This window comes from Coenobita brevimanus, chromosome 13 (assembly GCF_032717465.1).
Source record: "Coenobita brevimanus isolate Jiangsu-jjx chromosome 13, ASM3271746v2, whole genome shotgun sequence".
Taxonomy (NCBI): Eukaryota; Metazoa; Arthropoda; class Malacostraca; order Decapoda; family Coenobitidae; genus Coenobita; species Coenobita brevimanus.
This window is the reverse complement of record NC_136966.1, coordinates 57,346,775-57,361,442: the sequence shown is the minus strand read 5'-3', so window position 1 is coordinate 57,361,442 and position 14,668 is coordinate 57,346,775. Positions and strand designations below refer to the sequence as shown.

At 43.3% G+C, this 14,668-nt stretch overlaps 1 protein-coding gene across 1 annotated transcript in view; it reads left to right on the top strand.

Moving 5' to 3' along the window:
- The window catches only part of egl (Egl_like_exo domain-containing protein), an 85,621-nt gene extending 77,942 nt beyond the window's left edge, over window positions 1–7,679 (top strand). The window contains exons 5-8 of the mRNA XM_080283966.1: window positions 496–620; window positions 4,462–4,659; window positions 5,046–5,138; window positions 6,036–7,679. Of these exons, the coding sequence (XP_080140092.1) occupies window positions 496–620; window positions 4,462–4,659; window positions 5,046–5,138; window positions 6,036–6,585 (966 nt within the window). The 3' untranslated portion in view covers window positions 6,586–7,679. The remainder of the gene's footprint in view (window positions 1–495; window positions 621–4,461; window positions 4,660–5,045; window positions 5,139–6,035) is intronic.
- The last annotated feature ends 6,989 nt before the right edge of the window (window positions 7,680–14,668 follow it).

Genomic DNA, 14,668 nt, shown 5'->3' with positions numbered 1-14,668 from the left:
TTCTGTGGTGAAAACTTAATTGCTCCTGTTTTTCTGTGATGTGCAGTACTTTCACCAAATAGGATTGCTTATCCTTCAGTCAGTATGAACACCTCCGTAAGTTTTTGTCATGATTTGCTCTCCCATTAGTAAAAAGTTGCAATTTTGTGGACAGACAGACAAAGACATGTAGATGTACAGACTGGGCAAAACCATAATCTATATCTATATTTGGTGTGAAGTACAGTATTAGGTCAGAGTTTGGGTAGTGTCACACATTCTTTTGATTTACAATCCTGGTCTGATGATAATGCAGTACACCATTGTGACAAGCATGTCCTGAATGATGCTACCCCGGTAGGGTAAGTAGGTTTATAATTGCAATTGATTAGTGTAAATATATGTAGAAAAGAGATTCAGTATTTACATAAACAGCCTAGCACTTTACCTCAGTGTCTTGTGTACATTATGAAAGAGTAAATGTAAGTCCTTTCTAACACTTCATGTTGTCAACAGATGAAGAATGTGTATCGTCGTGACCAGCGGTTCTGGGCGCGGCGACCCCTGACAGAGGACATGATAGTGTATGCTGCATACGATGTTGTGGCCCTCGTACCCACTGTACACCAGGCCATGAAGAGGTACAGGCTTGAGCCATAGATTCAATGTAGCTCCCTTTCCATCTAACCTCTGGCTGGAGAGCTTCTGCACCAACAGAAGTGTAGAGTTCACAGTTGCTACCTTCATGCATGAACTACACCCTGCCCAGTGTTCTTTCCCTCACCCCTGTCCCCATCCATGTAGGCATAATTCCTTCAGCATGAGATTTTTATTTATTTATTTATTTTCTTAATACGGACTAAAAGCAACTTTCATTAACCTCCACATTAGAAGAGGTCAATCCTAGTCAGAATGAAGTTTCCTTGGGAGAACAAGAATTTAGCATGGGTGAGATGGGTTCATTTGATAGCACTCTGCTCTGTTCTGCCGCAGGTTTCTAGTAGTACCTCTAGATATTAGGTCAGCACATACTTCCTTGCTCTGTCTTGATCCGTCTGCCTCTCCGTCGATGGTCTGCTACCTCAGTGTCTTAAAACCACCTCACCCAACTCCCGGGTCCATCCTCACCACCTTGTTCTGTCTTCCTCAGTCTGTCTCTCCATTGATGGCTTGCAACCAAGTACTTCAGCACATTCACCCAACTCTCCTTGTCCATCCTCATGACATGCCAAAAAAGGAGCATTCTTTCACTGTTCATAAAGTTACTGACTCCTGCTTTTTAATAATTATGATTTTTCTTGAATTCAAAGCCATCTCACTTAGTTATCTTTTGTAATTTCACTCTTTTTTTTTTAACCCCTTTCATTTGCATCACCCTGCACGTGGAATAGGGGGGTTTCCGGTATGGGGAGATGAGTAGTTACAGTCCTTCTTACAAAATCATTTACTCATAATCCTCCTTTCCATAATCTGCCTCCTCATTCCCATTTTTTTTTTTTTTTTTTAAATAACATTATCCCCTTTTTTCACCTCTCTAAACTAGCTGTCACACCGGATAAAAGTCCTTGGTTTCTTGAAGTTTATTTTAGTTCCTCAATAGTTGTATCATTGTCTCCCTGGCACACAATCACCTTGAGGATGGTGGTTTTATGCTGAAGAGGGAAAGGGAAAATATTTTGAGAAGTTGGTTGGGTAAAACATCAGCTGCACAGGCTCCATGGCCAGCTTTAGTGTGGGTATTCCTTAAGGGGACTCATGGTATCATTTTTGTGTAGAGAGAGAGAGAGAGAGAAGATGTGCAGATTGGCCTGGGAGGAAGGTAAAGTCCTGGAGGATTGGAAGTCAGGTATGATTATTCCCTTGTACAGAGAAAATGGGGAAAAAGAAGTGTGTGGTAATCATAGGGGCATTTGTCTTCTTAGTGTAATAGGAAAGTCTATGGTAGGATACTTATTGACAGAGTGAGGGAAATAACAGTGGAATTAGTTGGAGAAGAACAGGGAGGCTTTAGGAAGGGAAGGGGTTGTGTAGATCAGATATTCATTCTTAGATCTTTAGTGGAAAAGTTTCTAGAGAAGGGAAAGAAGTTGTATGCAGCCTTCATGGATTTGGAGAAAGCATATGAGTAAGGATGGAGGTTTGGAGGGTGAAGTGCTTGAAAGGGTACAGCAGGGAAGAAAGGTTGCTGGTTCTTTGAAAGCAGTGATAAGAAACAGGGAAGTGAGCATGGAAGTGAAAAAGTTACTACATGACAGTATTGTGATACCAACTCTAACGTACGGAAGTGAAGCGTGGACGTTGTTGGAAGGACACAAGTCAAGAGTGAGAGCCGTGGAAATGAGTTATTTAAGAGGAGCCTGTGGAGTTACATGGAGAGACAGGCTGACGAATGAGGATATAAAGGAGCGTTGTGGTGTTGATGTGGATGTGATAGGAAGCGTTATGAGGAACACACTGAGGTGGTTTGGCCATGTGGAGAGGATGGAGGGTGAAAGACTGAAGAAGAGAGTGTATGTGAGTGAGGTGGAGGGGGAAAGAGGGAGGGGGAGGCCGAGGATGAGATGGAGAGATGGGGTGGAGAGGTATATGAGAGAGGGGGGTGTGAGTTGGGAGCAGGGCAGTGAAATGGCGGGGGACAGGGCGACTTGGAGGCGATTTGTTTGTGGCCACCCCAAACGGGATTGAGGCGTCTGGCAAAAAATATATATATATATATATATATATATATATATATATATATATATATATATGACAGGGTGGATAGACAAGGATTGTGGAAAGTATTAAGAATATATGGAGTTGATGGGAAGTTGTTGAAGGCTGTGAAGAGTATGTATGATGGTGCTAAGGCTGCAGTGTGTGTGGATGGTGAACTGAGTGAATTTTTCTTTTTGAAGGTTGGGTTGAAACTGGCATGTGTCATGTCTCCATGGTTGTTCAATCTGTACATGGATGGGGTAATAAAAGAGGTACAAGGTAGGGCAGTGGATGTTGGAGTGGCCTTAGTGAGAGAGGGTAATGTTTGGAAACTCCCTGTACTATTGTTTGCAGATGATACTGTGTTGTTAAGTGAAGACGAAGGGGAGCTGCAAGGCTTGGTGGATGAGTCTGGGAGAGTGTGTAAAAAACGGAATCCAAAGGTGAATGTAGGGACGAGTAAAGTGATGGTCTTTGAGAGGGGTGAAGTCAGTGAATGTACAGTGAGGTTGGATGGTGAGGAAATGGAAAATGTGAGTACGTTTAAGTACTTGGGGAGTGTGATGATTAAGGATGGATGTTTGGAGGGTGAAGTGCTTGAAAGGGTACAACAAGGAAGAAAGGTTGCTGGTTCCTTGAAAGCAGTGATAAGAAACAGGGAAGTGAGCATGGAAGTGAAAAAGTTACTATATGACAGTATTGAGATACCAACTCTAACGTATGGAAGTGAAGCTTGGACATTGTTGGAAGGACACAAGTCAAGAGTGAGAGCAGTGGAAATGAGTTATTTAAGAGGAGCCTGTGGAGTCACATGGAGAGACAGGGTGACAAATGGGGATATAAAGGAGCGTTGTATTATGGATGTGGATGTGATAGGAAGCGTTAGGAGGAATCTACTGATGTGGTTTGGCCATGTGGAGAGGATGGAGGGTGAGAGACTGATGAGGAGAGTGTATGTGAGTGAGAGGGGGAGGGGGAGGCTGAGAATGAGATGGAGGGATGGAGTGGAGACAGGGGTGTGTGAGTTGGGAGCAGGGCAGTGAAATGGCGGGGGATAGGGCGACATGGAGGCGATTTGTTTGAGGCCACCCCGTACGGGATTAAGGCGTCTGGCAATAGATAGATATATATATATATATATATATATATATATATATATATATATATATACATATATATATATATATATACTGTATGGAGCCTCTGTGGTACAGTGGTAAAGAGTGTGTTTTCGTACACTGAAGAACGAGGGTTCGTGCACTGCCAGGGAGCATTCTTCAGGCCACGTACTGCATTGGCAGACACAAGGGGTGCTGTGGTTGAACCAGTGTCACATACTATAAAGTATGCTTGCACCCAGTCGGCTTGCGCGGGCCGATTACACTTGGTTCACAGACTACACGCACATCCAAAGCCACTCCAACACTACAATTACACTTACAAGCACTTCTCACCCTACATACAATCTTTACTAGACAGCCTAAGCCACTTGGTAAAGATACATTGGCTGTATCATCCCCACTTCGGTCAGGATAGGCCGGTCCTGCAGTGGACATGCAATTGGCTGATGATTAGATGATGATGATATACTGTATATATATATATATATATATATATATATATATATATGGTATATATTATGTATGTATGGTAAGAGGAAGTATGGCATTATTATTATGTTTACACTGTATGTATGTATGTATGTTAAGAGGAAGCATGGTGTCATATTTATGTAAATGTATTAACCATAATTCCTCATTTTGTACTTCTTTTACACATCCACAGACAACTGGACCCAGTGCTTCTCCCATTATTTGAGGAGCTGTGTCAAGAACAAGTGGAGGCACTTATCCAGCCAGAGGAGGTGAAGCAGAAGAAGAGGCAGCGGAAGATTGAAACAGAGGTTGCGGAACTCAAGACAAAACTTGCCACGACTCAAGCCCGTGCCATCGTTCTCTCAAACAGGGAGATCAGATTATTAAGGTTTGGGTTTATTTGGTTTGCATAGGTTTGGGATAGTACCTTAATATTAGTTTTGAGACAGATAAACGACAGTAGTTTGGGTTATTCTAGGTTTTCATTAGACTTGTTTATAGTAGGTACACCCTAGAATCAGGGTTTGAATGGTGAATAAAAGTGTGTAGCTCATTTCACTGGGCAGTGCTGTTGATTAGTTCTCTCACTGTCATAGTCTTTCCTTTTCCTGACTTACTTTATCCTACCTTGTCCCTGCTAAAGGTGGGAAAAAGAGGCAGTATGATGATACTTATAATGATGGTTATTTTAGAATTACAGTTGATTTTGGTTGATTTATATTATACTGTATCCTCACACTTCAGTGTTTCATTTATTTCCTCTTCCCTTGCCAGGTATCTGGAACTGAGTGATGAGGAGCGGGAGAAGTTGGAAGGGTCATACAAGGTTGCCAAGAAACTGGAGCGTCTGCAGAGCAAGAAGGAGAGGTGAGTTGGAGAGGTGTATAGTCCTTTCCAGATTAGAATTACATTAGGTCATGACTCAGACTGTTCCACACTTGCCCATACTTTCTCACTCCATCACCTGTAACTACTGTATAGTCCATTCCAAGTCAGAATTATAGTTAGAGATGATGAGTTTGAGTGATTATGGGTAGGTGTAGTTAGAGATGATGAGTTTGAGTGATTATGGGTAGGTGTGCAAGGGTGTGAAATGTGGCTAAGTAATTCTAATTTTGAGTGGACTTCCCTATTGGTCAGGCAGTAAGAAAGGTAAGGATGGTGCTGGAAGTCATTGTAATTATGGCTTTATTCATATCAGATTTAATGTTCCTGCATCATCTCTTTGTAAGTAGTGTACAGGGTTTAATAATATAGAGCATTGCCCTCATGAACATTATTGTTGTCTCTTATACTGACACAATTTGCAAAGGTAACATACAAGAATTTATCATCGTAGAAGAAACAAATAAACTGTTAAGGAAAAGGTGTTAGGGACCCTCATTAGTGGCTTGGAATATGGACCTGAGCATTCATATTTGTGGATAAAAAACATGTACTGTTGTTATTATGAGGGTTATTCTTAAAAGTTGTCATAATATACCACCTCTCACTGAAGACACTTAGGGATGATGAGGAAGTGCAGGTGTATAGTGGGTGTAGGGCAGGTGTGCAGTGGATGTAGTGCAGGTGTATAGTGGATGTAGTGCAGATAGTGGGTGTAGTGCAGGTGTATAATGGACATAGTGCTGTTTTGTAGTGGATGTAGTGCAGGTGTGTCATGCATACAGTGTGAAGTGCATATAGTGCATTTGTAGAGTTAATGTAGTGTGAGTGTGGGTGTTGGTGAATGAGGCCAGGTGCTAACGGTAGTATCCTCCACAGGGATGAGTCTCCAGACAAGAACGGGGAAGATGATGACGACAACAGTGAAGATGAGGACGACTATGATCGCGATGGTGGTGAAGATGGAGAATACCCCAGCTTGAGCAGCGTGGGGTCTGGCGGGTCTGTGGGGTCCGGCGGGGGGCTGTTATCCCCTCGTTGCAATGGGGATGGGGGGGAAGGGGAAGGAGGATATGGGGAGTCACCATCCTTGACTGCGAGCATGAATATGGTCGAGCAGGTACTGAGTAATGAGGCTATGGACCGGCTTGAAAAAATTGATCGCCTCGAAGCCATACTTGCCGCAGCTACACAAGTCTCAGGGTCCTCCTCCCCTGCCCCTCCAACAACCTCCAGTCCCCCAGCCCCTTGTTGCTGTCGCTGCCACACTCCCCAGACCTCCCCACCTGTCTCCCTAGCGCCTCAGCTCTCACAGGCCTCCCCAGCTAACCGGGCGGATGCTCAGAGTCAAACGCTCAGCACGGGCGATATCGTTATCACCAAAGTGTTCTTCCCAGATAGTCCTGACAATGCAAAGGACAAAAAGTGAGAGGTGGACTCCTGTAGATAACTTTTGTACATTTTTAACCATTGGTGGGAGAGGGAGGGCAGAAGGTGATAATGGGAGAGCGGGAGAAGGAGTGAGGGTGAAATATGATGATGTAAGAGGGTGGGGGAGAAGGAGAAGTGTGGAGTGGGATGGTCTAAGAGAGAGGGTGCAGTAGGATGGTGTGAGAGAGAGAACAGGGGGAGCGGGATGGTGTGAGAGAGAGAGAGAGAGAGAGGGTGGAGTGTGATATGGCCGCCACCTTCGTCTAGTAAGGCTGACCTGCCCGCCTCAGGAGCGAGTAGCTACTCGTATTTGCAGCGTAAGACCAAGGCTTTATTCTAGTGACTTTAGGAGGCTTACTGGCACCTCTTCCTTACCAGTTTATTTATTTACAGTATTTGGTACATTGATATATTCTGCTTTGATATTTATGCAATCTATGTCCATATATAAAAGATGCAAATAACAAGAATAATAAGATGTAATATAGAAAATAAATGGCTAAGTAAAAGGTGCTGGAAGGCTTCCTAAAGTGATAAGAGTATGGCACTAAGACTTCATACCGATGCGTGAGATATTCAGGAAGGAGTATTTGCAGCGTAAAACCAAGAGAAAAAGAGTATTTTCAGTGTAAGACCGACCTTTCTTACCCGAGTGTGAGATAATCTTGCGTCTTACCTAGAATATGTGAATTGGTTAGTGTTCCAGATGTGCTGGTGCAGAACTAACCCAAGCTTTAATGCCCAACACACACACACACAAAAAAAAAACACTTTAGTACCAAAGTCTTTTATTTTATTTTTATCTCCAGGTACTTACTTTTGCCAGATAGCCCTTTGTTTTTAACCTACTGTTATTAGACAATATAAATTCAGCTTACTTCTGTGCTGAAGTATTGCTAGAGTTGGGATGCTTATATGGTTGGGAAACATATCGATAAATGCCTTCTTAGGTATATTAGGTTTATTTTGACTTACTCAAGGGTATTTCAAGAGAAGAAATATATCATTGAGTGCAGCAGCTGAGGCGGGGTAAGATTCAAACTTACCTGATGACTCCAGCCTTCACTGCTAACAATAAAAATTTGTTGAGTTGATTTATTTTCCTTCACCTCCATCACCACAACACTTGATGGTCTGGTACAACTCCTTTTTATGTGCTCAACTTTGCTAATGATGCAGTTATCCCAGTAGTGCCGCTGGAGGTATATACTCTTGAGTGCTGGTGGTAGGTGGGGGCACCCATCATCCACTCACTTGCTGTAGTGCTACTGACTTACGACTATCATTCATTTTCTTTGTCTGTCCTCCTCTCTTCCTCTTTTATCCATCCTTGTCATATTTTATTACTCTTCTTTCTCCTTCCGGTGGCTCTACACTGAGTGACAAACCTAATGATTTCCTGTAACCCAGGAAACCATTTACAGTGCTGGGTGGTAACCATATAACCAAGTAATGGGTTGATGTGGAGCCTAGTATGATGTCCCAGTTAACTGCGTGGAGGGACACAAAAGTGACATACATCTGAGAACCAAGCCTCCACGCACCTCCCCACACCTTGTGGTGAGGTACTGTTTGCTGCAAGTGAACATTAACTCATTGCATGGGACAGCCCTGCAGGGGTGACTGCTTGCCTGCAGTGATGGGACTGCTTGGCCGGATAGACTGGGGTTATTTGACAACAACATCATTTGAGTGCTGTTAATGCACTTCATGAAGAGCCAAACCCACTGGGAGTTAAGATCTCATGGGCCAAGACCATGGTTTAGGCACTGGTTGCCTTTTTGTATGAAGCCGTACAGTATAATGTTTGGCATGTGAGGACATAGAGGTCTTGGAGAGATTCATGTATCTTGGCAGTGTGGTCCATAACTGGTGGGTGAGATGAGACTTCCTGTCACATTGGTCTGATTTATGGTGTTACAAACTCACTTCAAGTATATGGTGCTGTCAATGGTTATGTAATGCTTTTATTTTTGTGACATTTGTGCATCCTGATGTAATTTATGATTGTGAAACATGGACAGTAAACAGCGCCTTGGAGCAACAAAATTCCTTTGGTGTGAAGTTTTTTGCATGATCATGGGGTCTCACTGGGACAACTGAGTGTGTAGTAAGTGGTTATTCCATGAGACAAGTCAAGGCCTGTTTTCTGCGCGATACATGAACACCAACTCTGGATATGTGAATACATGGCGCATCTCGGAAGTTTACCCTGCTCTTATGTTGGTACTGGCAGATTTCTTGTCTTTACTGTATATGAAAATCTGAGTACAACAGGCAATTTATAGACATGGGAAGATTTTAGTGTCATTGTCTTTATTACAAATTAAGATCTAAGGTGATAAATGTGACATAACTGATTGATAGGTACACTGTATATCTAAAGGCCCGTCCAGACGATCGAGCAATGCCCGCGGGCACAAGCGAGCAGTTTGCCTGTTGACGGGCTCACCGCTTGTGCCCGTGGGCAAATGCGTAAATTGCCCGATCGAGCAATGCCCGCGGGCACAAGCGAGCAGTTTGCCTGTTGACGGGCTCACCGCTTGTGCCCGCGGGCAAATGTGTAAATTGCCACGGGCAATTTACGCATTTGCCCACGGGCACAAGCGGTGAGCCCGTCAACAGGCAAACTGCTCGCTTGTGCCCGCGGGCATTGCTCGATCGTCTGGACGGGACTTTAGGAAAACTTATTGATAGAAAGGTTTATCAGATGTTTAAGTAGACAGGGAGACAAAAGTAGGCAAACTGGTAGATAGGTATGAAGGTACTGTATATAGGTAGGTAGGTAGGTAGAACTAGGCACGGGTAGTAGTGTGGGAAGTAGGAACTGTAAGGCATCAGGATCTTAAAAATTCTAAGATGTATACACCACACAAAAATCATACTCTTAAAATCTAGTGTTTTCTAAACCATACATTTAAAAATTACCAGGTATTTTACACTTCCCAGAAACTCCATATCAGATTATTTCCTCATCCGACAAATATTTGTAATAAGATCTTGTTATTAGGCACCTAGCCAAAGGTAGAGAAAGTGTTGTATATATGGATCTTGATGTGGCATTATTCTGTAAATTTTACACCTGTTATAGGCAAAGGACAATTTCGACAAATGTAGAGGCAGGTCAAGAGTGTAATTTACTTGAGATATAAATTAATATAGGTGGTGTGTGTCCATGTGGTTGATAACGCATCAACTGCATGGATCCCTATCTACGGTGTATCAAGCAAATTTAACCTAAACTTGACTCTTGATCTTTATAAAAAATATCCTTAGCACATGGAAGGTGTATTATGTACAGAAATATGACTGGCTTTGCAGTGATAACATGTTTGAGAAGTTTCCAGCAGCAATGCAACCGTCCCTCAGCTGAGATGGGTAGTATGTGTGCGTGTTACGCCATGTGAATAGGCGTCGGGGTGTACCGCCTGATTTTGTGGAATATTTCCGTGTTACTGCGTTTATCTGAGTCACACAACGAGTTGTGCGTTTGTGAGAACCTGGAGGACCAGGCTGTGACAACGGTGGAATCCAGCATCGTGGTATTGGTTGCTAAGGTAAGGAGATTATGACCATGTTTGGCAAAATGGCCAGGTAAACGGCCGAGTTGACAAATGATTAATTCCCTCCCGTGGCTGATTTGTCTCATCAGGAAGGGCAAGAAAGTTTTCAATATCATCCCAAGTCACACATCTAACGTAAAACAGTAAAATTTCGAGAGGAGGAGGATTAACCAAGGCCTTTTTTTCAGTGCAAGTCCTTGCCGAAAAATGGGATTACGTCAGGGAATTTATCGTGTCCATTTCAAAGAACACTCCGGGGTCGTATTTATTAGAGCCAAACTAGTTAACAGGAGAGACAAGTGTCGTTGGTTAACTCATGTTTTCACCTCAACCAAGATGAAGGTAGTGAATCCGGTGGACTTTAAGCCGAAAGTACTTTTGTCTTATGCACGGACTACCGAGTGACTTATGCTGGAAGTTATTGTTCCGCTCAGTATGCATGCGACGAGTGCATTTTTAGCTGTTATGCTGAAAATCCGCATGTTATCTCACGTATTGTACTATCTATCAGCAACATATTATGAAATGTGTCAGGAAGATAGTTGGATGTCTTTTCGACTTATCGGTAACTACTGTACAGGTCGATATATAGTTTTATGTAAATAAATATATATGTTACAGGCAGATTGTAATATTAGCCATTTCGTGAATTAAGGTTACGTTAGGTTTATTTCGGTAAGATTGATCTTGGATAAGGTTAGGTTAGTTTAGGTTTGGTTAGGTTAGGGTAATTTAGGCTAAAAAGTGAAGGGAACGGTAGCTTCCTTCAGGTCATTTCGTGCATACGACATAGGGTACCCTTGCAGTCCATCCTTTCAGAAAGTTGAACAGGGAAACCGCCTAGCATGTGCCACTGGAGGAAAGCGTCCCTCACCATCTTTCACTGAAGTTGGAAGTTGTATAGAGTGAAGGACAGCGAGTATACAAACCAAGTGACAAATTTTAAAGTTGTGGTCTAGAATGTTGGCTGGTGTGATCGAAAGGGAGGGAGGATGTATTCTACGTTCTCAATTCAGTGTTATACTTGTACGGGGTGGGGGTGGGGATTCCCGCGTTTATAATTTTATTTTCCGTTTTGATCGCATCTTATTATTCTATACTTAGGCTGCTGTGACTCCCTAGCGGGATTAAAATTGCGATGTATTAGATGGGCTAGAAGGGAATCTAGTCTGAGATGAGCATTAGTTTCCATTTTCTTAAATGATGGAAGTGGTGGTGGTGGTGGTGGTGGTGATGATGATGGTGGTAGGGGGTGGTGTTAATGGTGGATGGTTGTGATGATGGTGGTAGGGGGAGGTGGTAGCCTAATGGTGGATGGTTGTGATGGTGATGGTAATGTTGGATTGTTGTGGTTGTGATGGTGATAGGTGATGGTGGTAATGGTTGTGGTTGTGATGATGGTAAGTGGTTGTAGGGGGGGTGGAGGGGAGGGAGGACGTAAGAGGGAGAGAGCGGAGAGAGGACATAAAGGAGGGATGGAGGGAGACGAAGGAACGTGCTTTTCAGGGAGGAGGAGGAGTTGGAGGGAAGAGGGAAGGAGAAAGACAAGGAGGGGAAAGGAAGGAAGGAGAGAGAGGGGTGGAGGAAAGAAGGGCTGTGATGGAAGTATGGTGATGGTGGTGGTGATAGTAATGGAGGATGGTTGTGGTTGTGATGATGGTAGGGGGTTGTGGTGATGTTGTTAATGATGGTGGTGGTGATGGTAGTGGTAGTAGGTCATGGTGGTTGTGATGGTAATAGTAGTACGGTTGGTGTAGGGGAGGGAGGAGGTAAAGGGGGGGGGATGGATGGAGGAATCGTGCTTTTCAAGGAGGAAGTGGTGGAAGGGAGAAGGATGACAAGAGGCCTAGAAAGGAGGGGGAGAGAGAGAGAGAGAGGTGAAGGAAAGGAGCTGTGAAGGGAAGGAGGTGGTGGGGGGGTGGAGGGAAGAGAGAACGAAAAGAGGGAGGGAGGCATGGAGGAAGCGTGCTGGCGTGCTTTTCAGGGAAGAGGAAAAGGTGGAAGAAGGAAGGATGACAAGAGGTGGAAAGTCAAGGAGGGAAAGGAAGGAAATGAGGAAAAGAAAGGAAGGAGAGAGAGGGAGGGTGGAGGAAAGACGAGCTGTGAAGAGAGGGAGGTGGTGGAAGGGGGGTAAGGGGGGGGTGGAGGAAGCGTACTTTTCAGGAAGGAGGAAGAGGTGGAAAGGAAGGAAGGAGAGAAGAGAGAGGTGGAGGAAAGACGGGCTGTGAAGGGAGAGGGGAGAACTATTAGGGAAAGGGAGGAGAGATGGAGGAAGTGTGCTTTTCAGGAAGGAGGAAGAGTTGGAAGGAGGAAAGATGACAAGAGGTGGAAAGGAAGAAAAGGAGGAAATGGAAAGAAGGAGAGAGAGAGAGAGAGAGAGAGAGAGAGAGGTGGAGGAAAGACGGCTGTGAAGGGAGGGAGGTGTGGTGGTGGTGGTGGGGAAACTAGTGGGGGGAGGGAAGGAAAGAATGTAGGGGGGTCGGTGGAACTTGCCGGCTTTTGGACTGGTTGGTTTGGTTAGTTTGGCTGGAACTCTTGACGGGTGAAGTCTTGACGGTTTGGATAAGACATTTTTTTTCCTTTCTCCAATAATTGCCTTTTTGATGACGACATTGATTTTAATTTGTATTGTAAACATGCCTGAGTATTTCTAAAGCTTACTGAGATAATTGAAATAGTGATAAAATAGGATGATTGAGCTGCGTGTGGACTTTGGTGTGGGGTGTCTGAGTGGGGGTGTGTGTGTCGATTTTGGTGTGTGTGTGGAATTTTGATTTTCATTTTGTTTGATATTTTACTTTTTTTTTTATGGAGTTTTTAGTGCGATGGCTAATTAGGATTTTCTGTTTCAGGGGTGTGAGGTGGGGAAACGGCTGTCCGATAGAAATTTATAAGTGATGGAAGTGATTTGTGGGCACCCTTTCCATTATCAAAGCATTTAGCTACCACAACTACCCTACCACCACCACAGCCATGGCTTTGGAGAGGACATTTAATTGGATACTAATTTGGTGAGTATGCCAAGGCTTTTATTATTTATTATATAATATTTTATGCCTGCAGCTTCCACATGGCTTTCTGGAGGGGTTAGATATATCAAATTTCACAGTTGTTCTAAAATAATTATATATTTTTTTTTTTTAACAGATCCCTAGCCTTTGTTCAGTTAATGGCCAAGTGTGGCCAGATTGGAAGGGTATTTTTGACTAGTAACCAAGGAGACTCATGACCAAGGCCCTTTTGTAAAGATCCCTAACCCCTTTTCAGTTTGCTACTTGATGGCCAGGTGTGGTCAGATTGGAAGGGTAATTTTGACTAGTAACCAAGGAGACTCATTCCTTAAGGCTCAAATTCCATGCAACAACTACTGTATGTAAAGATCCCTAACCCCTTTTCAGTTAAGTTGGTCAATTTTAGTCACTGAGATGCTAATTTTGGCTAGTAACCAAGGAGACTTTTTCCTTATTCATGACCAAGACTTCGTTTAGATCCCTAACCCCTTTCTGGGAGATGATGGCGTGATGGTCCCTTTTAGATGCTGATAATCACTAGTAACCAAGGAGTCATTCATTAACTAAAGCTCAGGAAATTCTGTGCAGTATCAAGATCCCCAAACTCTTGTTAGTATGTCGTGTAGTCAGACTGGGAGGGTAATTTGGCAAGTAACCAAGGAGAGTCATTCCTTAACTAAGGCACAAATTCCGTGGAACTTTGTAAAGATCCCAAACTCCTTTTCAGTTAGTTGTTGGCCAAGTGTAGCAGATTGGAAAGGTAATTTTGACTAGTAACCAAGGAGACTCATGACCAAGGCCCTTCGTAAAGATCTCGACCCCATTTTCTGTTACGTTATGGACAAGTGTAGTCAGATTGGGAGGGTAATTTTGACTAGTAATCAAGGAGACTCATTCTCTAAGGCTAAAATTCCATACAGAAACTGTGTAATGATCCCTAACAGCTTTTCAGTTAGTTGATGACCCAGTGCAAGATTGAGATGCTAATTTTTACTAGAAACTAAGGAGGCTCATTCCTTAGTTATAACAAAGGTCCTTCGTAAAGATCTCCGGCCCCTTTTCAGTTATTTGATGGCCAAGAGTAATCAGATTGAGATGCTGATTTTGACTAGTAACCAAGGATGCTCCTTGAGGCTAAAATTCTATGCAAACACTGTTTTGATCCCTAATTCCCTTTTAGTTACTTTATGGCCAAGTGTAGTCAGATTGGGAGGGTAATTTTTAGTAACCAAGGAGACTCACTCCTTAACTTTTCCATGTAATGTTGATTTGCTTTGGGTACTTGGAACGTCAGATAGCCAGTATTACCCCTTCACTAAAGAGAATATCTGCAGAGCTGGATAAATTCATTTGGTGTTGGCAGGAATAAATTAAAACAAGTGACAGGAAGCTCCCTAACACCTCTTCCTTAGCTAGTTATTCTTGGGACAGCAGTGTTCACAATAAAGCCTTGTCTTTTGTGTGCAGATTTTTCTACCTTGTGTTGGTACTTTTAACCTTCATAAAT